At 36.2% G+C, this 16,992-nt stretch overlaps 4 protein-coding genes across 5 annotated transcripts; 1 reads left to right on the forward strand and 3 right to left on the reverse strand.

The window, feature by feature from the left end:
* Positions 1-42: 42 nt before the first annotated feature.
* Positions 43-6,284, reverse strand: LOC143468839 (rab-like protein 6). Of its 2 annotated transcripts, XM_076966270.1 has the most exons (15): positions 6,040-6,284; positions 5,777-5,911; positions 5,454-5,501; positions 5,203-5,375; positions 4,989-5,095; positions 4,680-4,736; positions 3,916-4,021; positions 3,730-3,833; positions 3,079-3,286; positions 2,707-2,833; positions 2,342-2,525; positions 2,160-2,260; positions 1,565-2,037; positions 1,183-1,387; positions 43-1,080 (listed from the first exon to the last, which is right to left on the reverse strand). In XM_076966270.1, exons 1-15 carry the CDS (start codon positions 6,164-6,166, stop codon positions 809-811), a joined length of 2,427 nt encoding a protein of 808 aa, XP_076822385.1. In that variant the 5' UTR covers positions 6,167-6,284; the 3' UTR covers positions 43-808. The 2 variants fall into 2 exon arrangements, with proteins under 2 accessions (XP_076822385.1, XP_076822386.1); XM_076966271.1 differs by lacking the exon at positions 4,680-4,736.
* A 2,886-nt stretch (positions 6,285-9,170) lies between these two features.
* Positions 9,171-10,240, forward strand: LOC143469044 (uncharacterized). The gene is made up of 4 exons (XM_076966586.1): positions 9,171-9,378; positions 9,477-9,669; positions 9,754-10,033; positions 10,118-10,240. The coding sequence occupies exons 1-4, from the start codon at positions 9,250-9,252 to the stop codon at positions 10,218-10,220; spliced, it is 705 nt and encodes a 234-aa protein (XP_076822701.1). The 5' UTR covers positions 9,171-9,249; the 3' UTR covers positions 10,221-10,240.
* Positions 10,241-10,346: 106 nt separating this feature from the next.
* Positions 10,347-13,878, reverse strand: LOC143469042 (WD40 repeat-containing protein SMU1-like). Its single transcript, XM_076966584.1, has 10 exons — positions 13,738-13,878; positions 13,577-13,666; positions 13,143-13,415; positions 12,626-12,870; positions 12,114-12,282; positions 11,896-11,991; positions 11,636-11,794; positions 11,184-11,342; positions 10,811-10,918; positions 10,347-10,683 (listed from the first exon to the last, which is right to left on the reverse strand). Exons 1-10 carry the CDS (start codon positions 13,828-13,830, stop codon positions 10,534-10,536), a joined length of 1,542 nt encoding a protein of 513 aa, XP_076822699.1. The 5' UTR covers positions 13,831-13,878; the 3' UTR covers positions 10,347-10,533.
* LOC143469043 (E3 ubiquitin-protein ligase TRAIP-like) lies at positions 13,858-16,985 on the reverse strand. Its single transcript, XM_076966585.1, has one exon. The coding sequence runs from the start codon at positions 15,631-15,633 to the stop codon at positions 14,092-14,094; it is 1,542 nt and encodes a 513-aa protein (XP_076822700.1). The 5' UTR covers positions 15,634-16,985; the 3' UTR covers positions 13,858-14,091.
* Positions 16,986-16,992: the final 7 nt, after the last annotated feature.

The following is a 16,992-nucleotide window of genomic DNA, read 5'->3' on the forward strand; positions in this document are numbered from 1 at the left end:
TGTTGTCTAACTTCACGGTTCCACAAATCTGTTCAGAGTGTATTCTGAAATACAAACAGATGTTGAACGCCTAAGGTCTATTCAACTTGCATAACAAAATGTACACTATGCCTTTGACCAGACACTATCTTGTAAACAATATGATATAAGATTTGCACAAAATGTAAACATCAAAACAGTTTTAAAAATTTTTTATAACCGCGGCAAATTACTTGAAATTTAAGATATAGCAATCTAATAAGACATAACGTTATTCCAAACATAAAAACTTATTTTGGTAACAGCCATGTCATTGGTTTCTATCATAACAAGAAAATGAGCATTTTAAAAAATAAAGCAAACATTTAAACAAAACAGACATTCTCAACAAACACTTTTGCAAGAAAGTGTTGACAAAACAGTAGAAACTCAGCCAGAACAACACTAAAGTAACGAGAAACAATTACTAAGAGAAGCCAACTATACAATGCTATTGCACTAGTTAATTTGAAGCTAACATTTAACTGCCGATGAAATACTCATGCTTTTATGGCATTGGAGATAAATCCATTTTGTTAGCATTGTCAGTCAACTTAGATAAAAAGTTAACAAACTAAGCGTACCTTTTTACAACAGTTTTGTGCTTTTTATCACATTCTATCAGTTGAAGCTAAAGCATTGGCAGCGTCGTTACAAATAATAAGTTAGCACCTCGTTGCATTGCATGATAGTCTATTAGGTTGCTAGGCAACATAGGATAATGTTGGTATCAAAAGAAGCGTTAGTAATGTGTTGATTCTTCACAAGTCACATGATTAATTATTGTCGTTTAAATAGAATCGTAACCCTCTCCTCCGCCTAAGAAATCCTCCAGGTCTTTTTCTTCTTTGTACTCTTCTGGAGTCTTGTGTCGACTGCTCTTTCTCTTCTTCTTGATTGTAGAAGCATCTGCAACACTGGCGTTGTTCATGTCTTTGATTTTAGACTTCTTTTTTTTATGTTTATGTTTCTTTGAGCCTTCGTCAGCAGCCTTCGACTCCCTGTGCTTTTTCTTAGATTGGGATTTCCGAGACTGATGTCCTTCAGTGGGCATTGCGGGTTCTACAGTAAAAATTTTGCTGGAATTAGAGCTCAAGTGATGAGACTATAAAGAGTCATTCTTTATTCAGTGGATTAGCTTAATCTTTAACCAAAGTCACTGACTTTCCGTTGCCTTGGTGGAGATTTGTTCCAAAAAGTCAAAATCACTGGATTGAAGTTGAAAGGATAGTTTGGTTTCTTTATTGTCTTCTGCCTCTACCGAATCCTTCTGAGATTCCTCGTCCGCGTCTTTATTCTCAATCATGGCAGATGATTTTGTCACGATCGAATTTTCGTCTGAATGTATGTCATCAATACACGTTGACACCTAACGTTGAAAAACACCGGATTTATATTTGATGTCAAATTCTAAATATTATTTAAAATTAGTGCCTATTTATTTGACAATGTTTAAAGTATGTCAATTAACATACTTGTAAAATGGGACGTAACCAGGCATCGCACCTGCCGTCATATAACTAAAGGTTTAATCACTAACGGTTACCATTGCATTTGATGCGTCTTCATCGCTGGAAGAATGAGAAACATTTTGATCCAATTTCACAGTTTCGACGGGCTTGTTTGAATAATCATGAAGATCAATGTCAATTCTTTTTTCATGCTGGTCCATTTTTGCGTCATCTGGTTTTGTGCGGTTCAAGGGTTTGCCATTTTCATTTCTTGCCGTGTCATCCTTAACCTGCAGCGACTGTTTTATCACAGGAATTGTCCCTTGGCCATGAAGATAATCATCATCACTAAGACTGTCCTGATCAGCTAAGACAACTGGTGCCTCCTCTTCTTTGGAACTATCACTTTCAATGACAAGATGTTGCAGTTTTTTGTCTTCTTTCCTTGGCTTGGGACTGATTCTTGAAACAGGTTTGGAACGGGATGAAACGTGACTCTGTGGTTTCGGAGTGTGTGGAGTCACATAGTCTTGATCACTGTCTGAGTAAGTGTAGACTTTATGTGATTCTAAATATGAAAAGAACGTTAAGTAAAAGTTTCCATGCAGCAGAAAGTGGATAAAACTGAGTCAACTGACAATAATAGACAACACACTGTATACTGTACAAGGTAGAAATTAATCTGCCCACCACCAGGAATCTGATCATCAGAATCTAATTCCTCCTGAAAACCTGCCACCATGGGGTTCCCTCCATCATCGTCACTGCTTGAATCTACATCACCAACATGCCTAAGATGAAAGAACGGTTAAATATTTGGCTCATGCTAGCATTAATAGATTATTAAAAAGAGAACAACTTCATTTAATTGCCTTTTCTGGTTATCTGTATCGGGAATTTCATCAAGAAAGCCGTCCACAGCTCCTTCATCTGGAATAAAATCATGAATGTTTTTCACTGGATGTGGTGCAGCATCAGGCGGTGTTGTTGGGGTAGTGACTAGTGGAGTAGTCGCTTCTTTTGGCTTGTCTTGTGTCGCTGACGTACTTGATGACCCTTTGGGGAGATCAATTTGGAAGAAGTTTTGTTGTATTCAATAATGAGTTTCTCTTTTCTACTGTCACTTCAAATAATTAAGTTAGAGTAAAAAGATAAATCAAATTTTGACCTATGCTGTACTTTTGACAGAATTTAAACAATACCATGGAAATTGTGTTTTAAAAGCTATGTTGATTACCCCTGAAGAATCTGGACATGAAGCCGCGTTTCTCTGGTTCTGGTGCTTTCTGTGGTTGCTCATTTGGTGTTGATGCCGCAGTCATCATTGATGGGGAAAATAAACCTGCATCAGTTTTCTTGCTTTCCTGAAAGCACAATTTATTTTTGACAAGGAATATATATTATCTAATTTATAGTTGGTTTTGCTGATTATTTTGATTTTTCTAACAGTTGATATTGCACAACTATTTCTCAAATACCACTAATAGAGTCTAGTAATGCATTCTAATGATACAATTAAATCAATACCTCACACAAAGTAGCTCTTGAGTAATTAAATTATCAACTTAATGAACCCCATACTTCAGCATGTTGCTTGTATTTATCTTACTTCTTTCTTCCCATTTAAAGCAAGACTTGAAGGTGGAGAGGGTTTATTCATCTCTGGAGCAGAGGATGCAACCCGGGATTGTGGAGTTGTAGGTTTAGCACCCGGAGCAGAGGGAGTGTCAACATTAACTGGGGATGTTTCCTTGCTTGAGGCAACCAAGGGTTTTTCCTTCTTGGGCTGATTTTTTTCTTGAAGCATTTTCAAAAATCTAGAGAACATTCTTAATAAATATCCAATGCAATTTAATGTGAATTCAACAACTTTCTAGACACATATTGATTGCGTTATTATTTCGAAAAGCTTAAGAACTATGGTAGCCCTGCACAAATTATAATGAAATAGTTTACATTTAGAAACATACCGGGATAAAAATAATTGGAGATTATACAAATATTAAGCATCCTGGCACAAACAAATCTCGAAGATTTGTGTCAGTTTAAAATAAAAAATATTAGCAATAGCTTTGTTCGTTTTGAATGAAACATAATGTTATGGTTTAATAATTAATTCGTTCTTTGAACAAAGGTAGAGTTGCTCAGCTGTAGAAAACAAGACTTTGCTAAGTGAAACTTGTGAACTAAATGAAACAAACTTGTCAATGATGTGTTTATGTTTTCCATGTTTTGTTAATACATTTCTAAAATCACATACACATTAAAATTTTGTTCTTCCGAATGAGGTTCATATTGTATTTCTTCCAAACAACTTTCAACGTCAAGATGATTTGTTTCCAATTGTTTCAACAAACTTTCTCTCTAAAATAATACTCACACCATAGAATCACCAAACAACATAATGATGCAACATGAAATTTAGTTCAATTTAAAAAGCAAGTACCTGCAACAGCAAAAATGGTAAATTAAAGAATTTATGGATGTATTTCAAACCAAACCCGTTTTCCATGGATGATTCGAGAAAAAAGATACCAGCAGAACCAGGGGGCCTGAAAAACAAATAACTTTCAAGCTTAATTGAAACAGATTGTTCAGATTCTAAATGTTAAAACGAGTTGTTCAGGACAAAAAGCACTATGCCATAAAGTTGCCAAGTCAAGTTTTAATCCAGTGGTTCTAAAACTTATTGGAGATGAACCCAAAAAGTTTCAGACAAGCATTCACCAAACCATTTACATAGAATCAAGTACAAACACCATTTATACAGTTTGTGTATGTGTTGGTCTTTGCTGAACGCCAGGGACAGACTCACCCAACCAAGTTTAAGAACCACTGTTTAAATCCGTCACACCAAGCAATCCCATACAAACACTTTGCAGCAACATGACTCCATGGATTTTGCTTTTGCATGCAAAGAAGCTTAGAAAGATAGAACCAAGGATATTTATTTTTAAATATTAAGCAGAATACTTCCTTTGGTGAATGGTACTATTTCATAATCAAGTTATTATTTGCAGAAACCTACACAGCAAACAAGCACAGAGAAAAAATCAAAAGAAAATATTTCTTCAATACAGCACTTTCACACAAAAAAAGTCAAAAATTTCCACCGAATAAACACAAATTTCCGCATGACAAATTACACATTTGTACATGATGTAAATGAAAGGTCAAAGAAACTTATTCAGCATCTAACACCAAAAAAACCTATGAATTGGTTGAAATAATGGTTTGTAGATTGTTGATTCATACAGTGTTAATTTCCTGTATTTCAAATATGCATTTTAGTAAGATAAACTAGATTCGAGTATTGCCTAAATGTAAGTACTAGTTTCCAAAAGTCAAAACTAATTAGTGTTATTTGACAACAATATATAGTATATATAGTATTCAAACTTACACATAACCAAGCAATACAAAAACCACATACTGCAGCATACATTATGAATGGTGATAACTGGTAAATTTTCTTATGGCATTATATGTCAAAGAAAAACAATTAAACATTATTTGTACCTGTTAATTCCACGACATAAAGATTGCAATTCATCCAGATCAATAACACGGTGATCTCCCATATCCCTATGATTAGCCAAAATCAATACAGGAATATGGGCAGGAACCTAATGCAAGATACATAAAACATGGACACAAAATATACCACAGTGACACATTAAAATGAAGCGATTTCAATGAAGTCACAGACATAGCATAGATTAGTTGCACTCACAGTGGGCAACTCTTTCTCGATGTACTGGAAAGTCCACTTCTTTGTTATGTCAAACACCATGATCACTGCATGTGCTCCTTTGTACACATCCAGGAAGCTCGCATCCAATGTGTGAGGATCCTCTTCCTCCTTGTGGCTCAGGATCAAAGTATCTTTGTTTTTCTTTGGTTTTCCTGTTCAGAGTAAAACGTGACACAAACGTGCTGTTTGTTTGGTAAAACTTATGCAAAACAAGATTTACATTTACATACCTTGATCAACAACATCCCAAACATCAACCTTCACAATGTCGTCTGTTGCTGTAAAATATGGAAACGAATATACTTAACTACTCATTAGTGTGATAGTTGAGTACCGATGAGAGTGTCAAAATATTTGCCAGCAAGCAAGCTGAAAAACTAAGATAAAGATCAATAACATCACAATGCATCCAAAACGCTTTAACGAACGATCACTCATTTTAGTGGTCAACTTCTGCAAATCAACCTTTTCCAAACAACTGCATACATCAAAATCAACATCTTATTTGTTTAAAATAATAATGTTTTTAAAACTATTTTATCTCTTTAATTACCCTTATAGTTCCAATGAATTGAGGCAACTTGTATTTGCGGCGTGGGAGCATATTCTTCGATGAAGTTATGGCCCTGCAATCGATGCCAAAGGCAAGTCTTGCCTGTGTTGCGATCGCCACGAATAATAATTTTTACTGAAAAATAAGTCACAACAATTGCTATTGCTAATATTATTACACTGCATAAAAAAATGTTGTTAAAATATATCATATATTTGAATAATAGGTAAATTAAAATACACAGTATCAAGCAATTAACATACAGTTGTACTGCACTCCCTTTGAAAATTTGCGTTGCAGGTCAGAGCGCATGGTCTGCAAGCCTGCAGGGGGGTTTCTCTCTTGTGCATTCTCATCGTTTCGCACCCACTTTTTGAATGAAGTAAACATATTCTCCTGCTAGTGAGAAACACCAGGCAAATGGGTAGAAGGGAACACAAACTGCACCAGGCAATAACCTATCTTCCTATACCATGACAAACCAGACTAGAAAAGAAGGGTTTTGACTTATGTTTTTTCTAATTTCCATTCATACCAGGATATGAAGCATGCAACGTTTAATACTCAAGGTAAAAAATAAAACTGTGCTCAAAACTTTTGATATGCGGTAACTCTATTTGATGATGGTTACCACGGTATTGTATAATGTGTAACTGCACCCATTCTAGACTAGGATAAAGAGGTTTAGGTAACTATGAATTTATATATATGCATATAACATTAAAGTTAGGTTAACAAAAACTACCATGAAAAATAGTTTTAAACGTACATTATTTTGATATAATGACGGCCAAGTTTAAATATTTCACTTTGCCCTGCTAAAGCTAACTTGCAAAGGTTATGGAGACATTGATAAAGTTATGCAGAAAATCTGCATTGTTTTCATTAAGCCTGGTAGCAATCATAGAATTAAAAGAACAAATATTTATACTATAAGGGAATAGCTGCATGGTATGGAACCCGTACTCATTAATCATTACAAACTGCAACAACAAAAAATGACCAACACAAAAACAATTCTGCAAACAACTACACAAAGATGCCTGTCTCATCATGTAGTCATCATAGGCAATGTTATGAGTTGAAACCATCACATTAAACACAAAACCGATAGTTTGCAATGTGAATGAAGCAGTGATTTGCTGAACTATTTGTTTGATCAAAGAAAATGCACAGTAACTAAGCTATCAAAAAATGTGTTTTTTACCATTAAATGTGAGGAGCAAAACTTACAAAGCCAACCATTATCAGTATAGTACAGGGGTGGGCAAACTGCGGCTCGCCGGCATGTTTTTTGTGGCTCTTCTAGTCGAATCGTAAAATTTCAAAAAAATTGTAAAGGCTACCAAGAGTACCGTTTATGAACGTTTCTCTCTTTTTCTTTTCCTTATTTAGACCAGCATTGATGACAAGCTGTTAATTATCCAAATTTAATGATATTTTTCGATTGAGGAATGCAGATATGAAACAATTAAATGACATAAACTATTTATGGCGTCATAAGTTCTTATGACTTGGCTCGTCAGTAAAAATTTAACAACCAAAGCGGCTCTCGGGTTCAAAAAGGTTGCCCACCCCTGGTATAGTACAATAAAGAACAAGCTCACAAACAATTAATTAGCAGGGGAAAAATAGCAAAGCCCCAAAGGTTTAAAACATACAAGATGACAATAATCCAATTGCGCTATAAGATGGTAGGTTAGCAATGTATGGCTACCAAACCCAAACTGTAGTAAGAAATATTGTAGGTGCTCAACATATGGTTGAAGAAAGCCACAGAAAAAGAAACTTAATCACATGTACTGGAATCTCATTTCTGTGGTCAAAGGAGGGCACGATATTGGGGCATATGACATGAGCGGATGAGTGTATTGAAACACGAGGCAGAATAAACAGGCAGAACAGGAATTAATTCCAGTACTGTCAATAGAAAATCATACCTCTACAATTCAAATTAAACAAAATTATTGTTCAAAGATGATAAATACACCGACTGTAGCATATACACACAGACAAGCTAGCTTTGAAGAATCATTAAAGTATGTTGTAACAACAACATATTACATAGGCTACTACGTGCAGATGTGATCAACTTTTCTAAAAGTGAAGCATATAGGCCTACATAGGCTAAGGTACAAAGGATGTGTTCCAAAATGTCCAGACAGGTGCAGATAATGTGATGTATGTCCAAAGTGTGCGGATAAATAAGTAAATCGACTGAGCATGGCAAATTTTCCAGAGTACACTTCAGGTTTTACAGTGGCACACTTCATGCACTATATAGGCATATAATTTTGCACTTTTAAAATGACTTGGACAGAACTTCTGCGCTACAAAAGAACTACAAACACTGAAAGTTTGTATGATGAGCTGGAACCGAGTGGAAAGTAAACTTGCTAAGTGCTCGGGGGATAAAAATTAATAGCGCGTATACTGACTATTGTTTCATCTTGTTACGTGGGAGATTTCTCACCCAAAAACATCAAACTTTCCAATCTGGGCACCGGATTTCAGTAAGTTGGCTTATGCGACAATTTTCTGGCGCAAAATTGTCAGTTTGCCATATACTCTGTATTATATGCATTAGGCCTACGTTGACGTTGACGTGGCACAAATTTTGGCTTTACATTTTTTGGCGTGATTATTCGGCGCACTGAAAGCAATCTTTCTCACTGGGCTTCTGCGCACTCAATTTTTAATTGATTTAGAAACTAAATTTGTCCAACTGTGTACATTATGATTACCAGGTAATTGCACATCCAAGAGCGCACTTCAAGTGCATCCAAACATTTTTGGGCACCAGCATTTACAATTTTTGATTGTTTGGCGCAAGATATCGCTGAAAACGGCCATACTCTGCATGCAATCCTGCAGTCCGGCAGTCTGATGAGTGTGGTCTATGGACTGAACTACAAATAATGAAATCTTTTTTCATATTTTACGAAGCAAAAACAAATAATTTATCCAAGCCCAAACCTTTCTCTTTCATGACCTAATTAATGCGCTGCTTCAACGTAATACGGAATATGACTTGATGAAGTATGGGAATTTGGACTTGTAAATGTGATATATGGCATGCGTTGAAAGTGCCAATAATGCGGCCTTTTGCCACGACGCTCTTTGCACACAGTACAGTACAATTGCAATCGTTGAAATTTTAGATAATTTTGTATTAACTGTAGGGAGCGAGTGAGCTAAAAAATTGCAACTAAAAACACTAATTGCATCTAAATTCGGCAAATTTTCTTTATGCAATATAAGTAGTAACACTATTAAAGTAAATTACTTTTCTTGGTAAAGCAGAAAATTTGACGCCTTGTTTTAAATTTATTTTCATAGCCGGTAATTCCCCTCGAAGCTGACTCGTGGTCATAATAACATGGAATCATGGATGTCGTTAAGTGGAAAGGACAATAGAAGCTTGGTTAGACTTGTTAAAATTTCGAATTCAGAATTAAGCTGTTACAGATAACATGGGTAAGATACGTGTCAAAAAGGCAAGGGTTCATCTAAAAGCAAGCAGTGTTCCGCCATTGGATGATCAGCTGATGAAAACTGGGAACAATGACAATTACAATACCATGTCGACAAACGATTCCAAGGTATGAAATGGCATGATGGGACATGAAACATGCATGCTTTGTTATTTTATGCGCACTAGATTGCATTATATAAAACATGGAGATTCTTGTTGTTGCAGCCCCAAGTTCAGCCGGTTTCAATTGAGCAAAATCCATTCAGTGGACTGAAAATCGATTTCTCATTATTAAAAGACCAGCAGTTGGAGATACCTGATGAACAAACTGTCAAAAAAGAGAAGCCAGATACTAGCCAGACCTTATCTTTAAAGAAAAAAGACAGACAAAAGCAAAAACGAATAAACTTCGTACAAAGTAACTACATTCAGTTTTTATGGACACAATTTTTGTCTTGGAGCTACTCTGTGGAAACGAAATAGATTTTTGATTTTTTTCTAGAACTTGAAGCAAGTCGAATGCTGAAGCGAGAAAAGCAGAAAGCTGAAAAACGAGCTAAAACTGCAGTCGTCGGGGACTTAAACTTTCTGAAACTGGCATTGCCAGAGTTTACTAATAATAATGACAATAACACTGACTCCGTCAATCTTCCTAAAGACACGTCAAAACCAAACTTAAAAAATCTTATAATGTCTTTGGAGCCTTCAAATAAAAAGAATCCTACGTCATTAAAGAAACCAACTTCATCAAAAATGAAAAGTAAACAACGTCAAAAGCAGGCGTAAGTGAACTTTTCCCCTAGCTGATTATAGAGATGTATGCATGTAACTTACAGATTTGGTTAATAATATCTTTTTCTTTGCAGGATCAGTGAAATAGCAAACTTTCAAAATTTGCTTAAGAACAAAGCATTTCAAAAAGATAAGAAGTCCTTTATTGAACAAAATTTAAAACGCAATTTGCTGTAATACAAAGAGGATGTCACGGATACACCAAGATTTATTATAGCCACATGTTGTGGTTTATACCGTCTAGCTAGCAGCAATGAAGATTACAAAATTATCTCACTAGATTTTATTGGAAAAAACAAACTGTGGCAGTCTTGCGATATTTATTAATTAGTTATAAAACCACATTAAAAACGCAAACTAGCAGTTTCAGCACATCACAGGCCGAGACTTGTAAATTTATGTGAAGCTCAGTATTGCTTGATCAGAAGTCAACTAAAATGTGGACATCTGCGGTAAATGATTGATTGCGGTTTTCTCACACAGTGTCTGTTCATGGCTTCCAAAGTCTTAATAAGCCGTCTTCTGAATACGTGGCAATTAGGTTGTTGTGTGGGTGGTGGCAGATACCTATCACGTCTCCATCATGGACAGTCAACGTTCTTTCTAATTTTCCACTGTTGGTTGAGAAGCAGTAAAGGACCTGTTATAAGCGATGAAGAGCATTTTCAGCATTAGGTTGGGTATTAAAGTATGTTACTAACACATACTGCAACAACTTGTTACTAATTGTGCAATAAAATGGAAAACTTCACTTTTACTGCACTCACCATATCTTCACCCACACAATAAATCCATTCTCCACGTGGAGAAACAGTAGCGCAGACAAAGTCCCCGCCTTCTCGTTTACCGGAGCTGAAGGAACGGACAATTTGGCCCTGAAGAGTAGCACAGGTTATGTTTCAGGATTTCCTGGATACAAACTGTGCTTTTATTTACAATTCTATTTGCTATTACAGGTTCAAGGTTATATTGTGTGATTCTTGCGTTGTGCGAAAATATATAACATATCAAAAAATAGCATTCTTTCTAGAATCAAATCTGTTATGATAGTGTTCAGTTGATGTACTAATCACTGTTTAAAATGGATATTACGCAACTTTTTAAGAATGAATGAATTAAATTATGCAACTTTTAAAGAACCTGCATGTTCATAATTGAGACAAGATTTGATCTGTTGCACACAACGAAATGTTCCTGGTTCTTTTGCAGTAGATGAATGCTATTGATGGTGACATCTTGCTGGCCAGCAGCTAATGGATTATACGTGCTGACACATTCCGTAGACTTTACATTCCATAACTGCCACAACATACAATGCAGGCATAATTTTCAGATTCACAGTTGCACCCTTAAAATAACTGTTTGCTGCAATCAGCATTTTTTATTGTGTTTTTAGAGACGGGAACGGTTTTCTGAAAATTATCCAACAGTCTCTCAAAATTGATACTCCTGCAACTACAGCAGAAAATTAGCAGTTAGTTGTTAAAAGTTGCGCACTCTTAAAATTTGTTAGCGGTCGCCAAAGACAAACTTTAAGGCAATCAGTGTTACACTTCACTGCCTGATATGACGTGTTTTGCAGAACTACTCACTTTAACGTTGCCATCTGATGAGGCACTTATAATGTTATGTCCATCCAGCATAAAAACAGCATCATTTACAAATGAAGTGTGTCCTCTCATTTCTTTTAGTGTCTTACCAGATTTCAAGCCGTGTATTCGAATTGATTGATCAAAGGATGCACTCAGAATCTATAATAAAGTAAGAAATATTATACTTTGACAGAATTGCGGGATATGTATAGTTAAAGTTTTAAGATTGTGTAAATGCAAGAGACACTGCTGTGGTCTACCTGGCTCCCATCTTTCGAAAATGAAACACTTGTGACGCCCTTTGCATGGGCCCTTTCAAATCTTCGCAAGCATTGCCCTGTGATAGTTTTCCAAACCTAAAACAACAAAATCGCAACGCAGTTTGAAGACTGACCTACATTCGTATTGCTTGCCCTAGATAGTGTACAACTGTACAGGTATAGTGTAAAAAAGTCACAAAAAATGGGTGAATGCTTACTTTAATTTTTCCTTCTTGATCTCCACTGGCAAGCATTTCACTGTCACGACTGAATGCAAGACAAAGCACAGCATTATCCATCATCATAAATTTATCTTGTGCTTGAAATTGTAAATCTTTTCGAATCTTGCCGGTTACAAAATTCCAAACTTCAATGAATCCATCAACACTGCAAAAAACAAACGTAACTGAAATTAACAAACCACAGTACAAGCGAAACAAAAATCCAGAAATCTTATCTTATGGTATCTTAAAAATACTAAGTGATTGCAGTAAGCGCCACAAAAACAAGTATTAACATTTTGTTAATCAAAAGCTGACATGTTTCAGACATCATTTGTTCTTTATTAAAGCTTGAATGAATTAAAGAGAAAATGCTGTTTGAAACATGTTAGCCTTTTAATTAATAAAGTATTTATACCAGCTTTTTTGGCAATTAATGCAAACACTCGATAGGCAATGCAAAATGCAGCTCAATCCTACCAAAGTTATATCATAAAAATGTTTCCTACCTTCCTGTAACAAGGTACTGTCCGTCTGGTGAAAATCTTGCGCATTCTACGTGGGACTTCTGGCCAAACTTAATTGTTTTGTTAAGCTGGGTCGGAAACGTCTCCTCTTCTTCTTCCCGTATAGTCGCTGCTTTGCCACGGAACAAATCAATCGTTGTTCCCGGCGGTAATAAACCTTGGTGCTGTTGCCACTTTAAAGATTGTCCAAGCAGTGCCATCAAACGCGATGGAGGCACAACGCTGACCTAGAAACAATTTTCAAGTTTGAAATTAATCGGTCGAGTTAATCAAATTATTGATCCAGTTTGAACAAAATTGATAGCAAATGCAATTGATGTAAAATTTACAGTTGTACAAAGTTGCATTTGGCTAAATCGACCAAATTAATTAAATTGGTAATACGCTTAGCAAAATACACAGAGTAATTTTGTCGATCGAATCAATACAAAGCATTGGTTTGTGCACCTAAAGATGCCATACACTAAAAAATTTGCAGCTGCATCAACGCATTTATTACCTCCTTCGCAAGTGAGTGAGCTATTTGAGCTCTTCTTTTTTCTTTGCTCGATCCATCTGGGTATGCTTCCCTTGGATCGAAATATGACCTGGCCAACAGGTTTTCAAGATGCACATAACGATCTGCCTGCGCGTGCTTCAGGGCTGTCATTGGATCAGTCTGTCTTAAAAGAGACCTTGCAGCTCCCAACTCTCGCAGCTCAATCAGTTCCAAAACAATTTGCTCGTACAAATCAACAAGGGTTTTATCTGGAAGTTTCAATGATTGGATTGCCTACAAAAGGAACAAATAAAGAAAGAAAAGGTAATAGACGAAAAAGATTGGTAAAGTTTTTTATTTATAACCGTTTTGAAATGCAATTCCCAGCATTATAACTAAATTGAAAAGCAGATGTCAAGTTTTCAGCAAGGCTGCTCATGTAATGAGATTATTACCTGCAATACAATGTCCCAGTGTCCGTTATTAATGTCCGAAACAAACCCATCGATGCTGTCAACAGTGTTAAGAGATATTGTAGATTCCTCCTGTTAAAAATAGAACCTTGTTTGAGACAATACTTTTTCATAACCGTTAGGAGTTTATTGCACATGCTTACCTGCAAAGTTGCCAAGGTTCTTTGCAGATTATTTTCTTTCAAATATTGTTCAATAAGCCTAATAACATCAGCAGATTCAATCTCCAATGACATAATGAACAGCTGTAATTATTTTCTACGCTAGATATTTCACAATAAAAAAATTGTAATAAATTTTTGCCATATAAATGGTGAAATGAGAAAGACACCAAGAGTAGAACTAATGATGTTAAAACAGCAGCAGACATATTTTAGAATCTAGTATCAGTGACAAAAACATGCAGACATACAAAACTAAGTGCATGACATAAGGTAGAATGATGTACCAAAACCAATTATAAAAAATTACAGTTGGCATTCACAAGACATTGGCTGTTATCTTGGCCCTACTTTCTTTAATCTATCAAATCTACTTTTAGATGTGGAAAAAGATGTGGTTGGTATTTGAAACTTAGATGTGTTAGAGCTTGAAAACTTTAATGATGACGAAGGCTTAACAAAACTAGACCTTGATGGTAAAAGCTTTTTGTGTCCGCCTAATCCATCGTAGCCTGAAGGCTTTCCACTAGCTTGCCTATTGTTAATTAACTTGTTCCTCAGGGAAGCAGAATGAGATAAATTACATTTGCCGAACTTCTGCACATTTGTTCTCACAGATGAGGTAGTTTTCACAAAATTTAAACCCATTGCTTCACAGTGTTTGCGCATTTTCACTGTAGTGGGGCTATCTGTGGGAGTTGGAAATATTGGTTCCTCATTTTCTTTTTCCATGCATTGAGCATCTTCCATAGGAGATGCATCCGCAAACAGATCCCCACTCTCATCCAGATCAACATCTTTGCTGCCAAATGAAGAACTCAACTTTGGCTTCTTCATATTGATAGGACTGCCCATGTCTTTTGCACGTTTGCTTTTACTCATTGCGAATCCATTGATTGGTGTAAGAAATTCCGGAGCTGGACTTTCAGCAATCAAACGATTTATTGCAGAGGATTTCGTGTCATTTGGGGATGCAATTGCTTGCTGAAGAGCTGCTAATTTCCTTCTTAAGCTACCATTTTCCTCATTTAATGCTTCTTCGTTCTTTTGTAGTTGAGCATTTGCATTTTCCAGCTCTTCTACAAAAGAGGCTTTGTTTATCAACATTTCCTCCTTTTTATGTAAATCTCTTTTGCACTTCATTAATTCACTATTCATATGCGCCCTGCTGTCTTTTATTCTTTCAAACTCTTGTTTCAGGGCCACACAAAACGTAGCTAGTTGTTTGTTTTCTGTTGAGGCCGAAACCGTATTATATTGCTTGAGCATATTTTCAACATCATTCTTTTGACCATTTAAAATGACTTCAATTTTTTCCAGGGTCTTTAGTCGAATGCGCAGACGCTTTGTTTCTTCTTTACAGGCTTTAGCATCTTCTACCTCATACTTCATGGTCTCCATATCTGCCTTCAGGAGATGTACAATGTTTTTTTCACTCTTCACTTCTCCTTTTAGTTTTTCAACTTTGGCCTTCAGGTTGTTTTTGGCCGTTTCCATGGCTCTTATTTTAGATTTGAGATCATCTTTTTCTGCATCATGATTTTTTAGCTTTAATTCAACTTCATCCAGCTTATTTTTCAACACGTAGGGATCGAGTTGCGACTCATTGTCGTTCAGCCCCAGATTAAGAAAAATCTTTTCAACTATCTGCTTCACTGTAACACGCGATCGGCATTGTGGGCAAGTCTTCTGTGCTCCACATGTTTCTATCCATTGAAACAAGCAGACAGTATGAAACAAGTGACCACAGGGGGTGACACTTATGCTATTTTCTGTGTCAAAATAATCTGTGCATATAGTACAAGCCCCACGCAGAGACATTTCAAAATATACCTGCAACATATAATATTTCGTTATCAAATTATATGTAATAAACATTATGATATGTATAAATTAGGATATCTATTATCGAACCGAGGAGAGCCTTCGCATAACACAAGTCCGACAGTAATTCCTCATAACTCAAGTTCTTTATTCATGAAAATATTGGATCATCAGAACCATCCAGGTTGACATTAGGAAGATTTTGACGAATACTTGTATCTTTATCAATGAAGAATATCTTTTAAAGTGTGTCAAATGTCCAGGAAGCCCTAAACCTAACCTATTATGTGCAGTCTGAAAGTAGCCCAGGAATTAGGAATGGTTCAAAATGTCAACATTGGGGTGGAGCAAACAAAACTATATACAAGATACCTTGGGGCTGCAGTTGTCATGCTTTCTGTAATGAGAAGTTTCTTACTTAAGCATCTATAGCACCCTAAAAAAATATAGACTTATATGTAGATCGAAAATGTCTATGTCGGCTCAGTAACCGAGTGCTGGCCTTGCAGTAAATGTGGCTCATGCTCTCTTTTCAATACCCAGTGGCGCTACAGCGTTGTAATGCCCTTGGGCAAGCCACGAATGACACTTGCTCCTTTTCAGTGGACCTGGTGAACAGTTCTACATTTGTACTATATGAAAAAAATGTGTGACAGTCGGAACTTGCACAAAGGCTAGCTGAGTAACCGGGGCTCAAGTGATCAACCCGACTGAAAAGTATGTCAGTCTGTGACGAGAAATCGTGCGTGCAACAACACAAGCTTTGGCGTGCACTGAAGGCTCAATTCTATGTTTATTTGCTAAAAATTGATGTTCAAATAACCACATTTTATTTGTTTATTTACTATAAATCAACATGAAGATAAAAAAGTTTAGCGTGCACATTGATAAACCTCCTGTGTGCAGGTGCCACACTTTCTTTCCACTATAGGCGATGACTATGAGGAATCATCACCAGGCCAGATGTTAAAGTTTGCTGTTTTTGGGTGAGAAATCCCCCGTGCAACAAGATGAAACAAAAGCCATTACATGCGCAATTAATTTTCATTCCCCACGCACTTAGCTTAAAGTTTTAGTAACTTAAGTTTAAGTAACTTAGGTTTAAGTCGTACAATGACTAAGACTTTCCTTAGTGCGAGCATAAATAATACGGTATCATACCAAGAGACCGTAGATCTTCGGCGGAAATTCAGTGGTAATTACCGGTAGGCCTATAGGCACAGGCCTAGTCTTAAAATCATCATTAAGGCAACAACCTTGCACAAGCTAGGCCTAAGTGTACAATGGTAAAACTTTACAGGATCTAAGGATTAAGAAGTTTGTTGTTTACGTATTTTAAAATTTGTAAGCAGTCTAGAAAAATCTTTCAAAAGAATCTCGCAATGCATCAAGTTTGGTTCAAGTGCCATCAGC

This window comes from Clavelina lepadiformis, chromosome 8 (genome assembly GCF_947623445.1).
Source record: "Clavelina lepadiformis chromosome 8, kaClaLepa1.1, whole genome shotgun sequence".
NCBI lineage: Eukaryota > Metazoa > Chordata > Ascidiacea > Aplousobranchia > Clavelinidae > Clavelina > Clavelina lepadiformis.

What these genes read in the sequence shown, in the direction of transcription:
- LOC143468839 (XM_076966270.1), bottom strand. Translation starts at nt 6,166, where the DNA reads ATGTTTACTTCATTCAAAAAGTGGGTGCGAAACGATGAGAATGCACAA. An exon ending in TCGAGAAAGAGTTGCCCACT is followed by an intron (nt 5,096 to 5,202) that starts GTGAGTGCAACT and finishes ATCTTGCATTAG; the next exon opens with GTTCCTGCCCATATTCCTGT. An exon ending in GAAGAACAAAATTTTAATGT is followed by an intron (nt 3,287 to 3,729) that starts GTATGTGATTTT and finishes AATGTTCTCTAG; the next exon opens with ATTTTTGAAAATGCTTCAAG.
- LOC143469044 (XM_076966586.1), top strand. Translation starts at nt 9,250, where the DNA reads ATGGGTAAGATACGTGTCAAAAAGGCAAGGGTTCATCTAAAAGCAAGC. An exon ending in ACGAATAAACTTCGTACAAA is followed by an intron (nt 9,670 to 9,753) that starts GTAACTACATTC and finishes ATTTTTTTCTAG; the next exon opens with AACTTGAAGCAAGTCGAATG. An exon ending in AAACAACGTCAAAAGCAGGC is followed by an intron (nt 10,034 to 10,117) that starts GTAAGTGAACTT and finishes TTTTCTTTGCAG; the next exon opens with GATCAGTGAAATAGCAAACT.
- LOC143469042 (XM_076966584.1), bottom strand. Translation starts at nt 13,830, where the DNA reads ATGTCATTGGAGATTGAATCTGCTGATGTTATTAGGCTTATTGAACAA. An exon ending in GAACCTTGGCAACTTTGCAG is followed by an intron (nt 13,667 to 13,737) that starts GTAAGCATGTGC and finishes TATTTTTAACAG; the next exon opens with GAGGAATCTACAATATCTCT. An exon ending in TCTCAATTATGAACATGCAG is followed by an intron (nt 10,919 to 11,183) that starts GTTCTTTAAAAG and finishes GCTACTCTTCAG; the next exon opens with GGCCAAATTGTCCGTTCCTT.
- LOC143469043 (XM_076966585.1), bottom strand. Translation starts at nt 15,633, where the DNA reads ATGTTTATTACATATAATTTGATAACGAAATATTATATGTTGCAGGTA.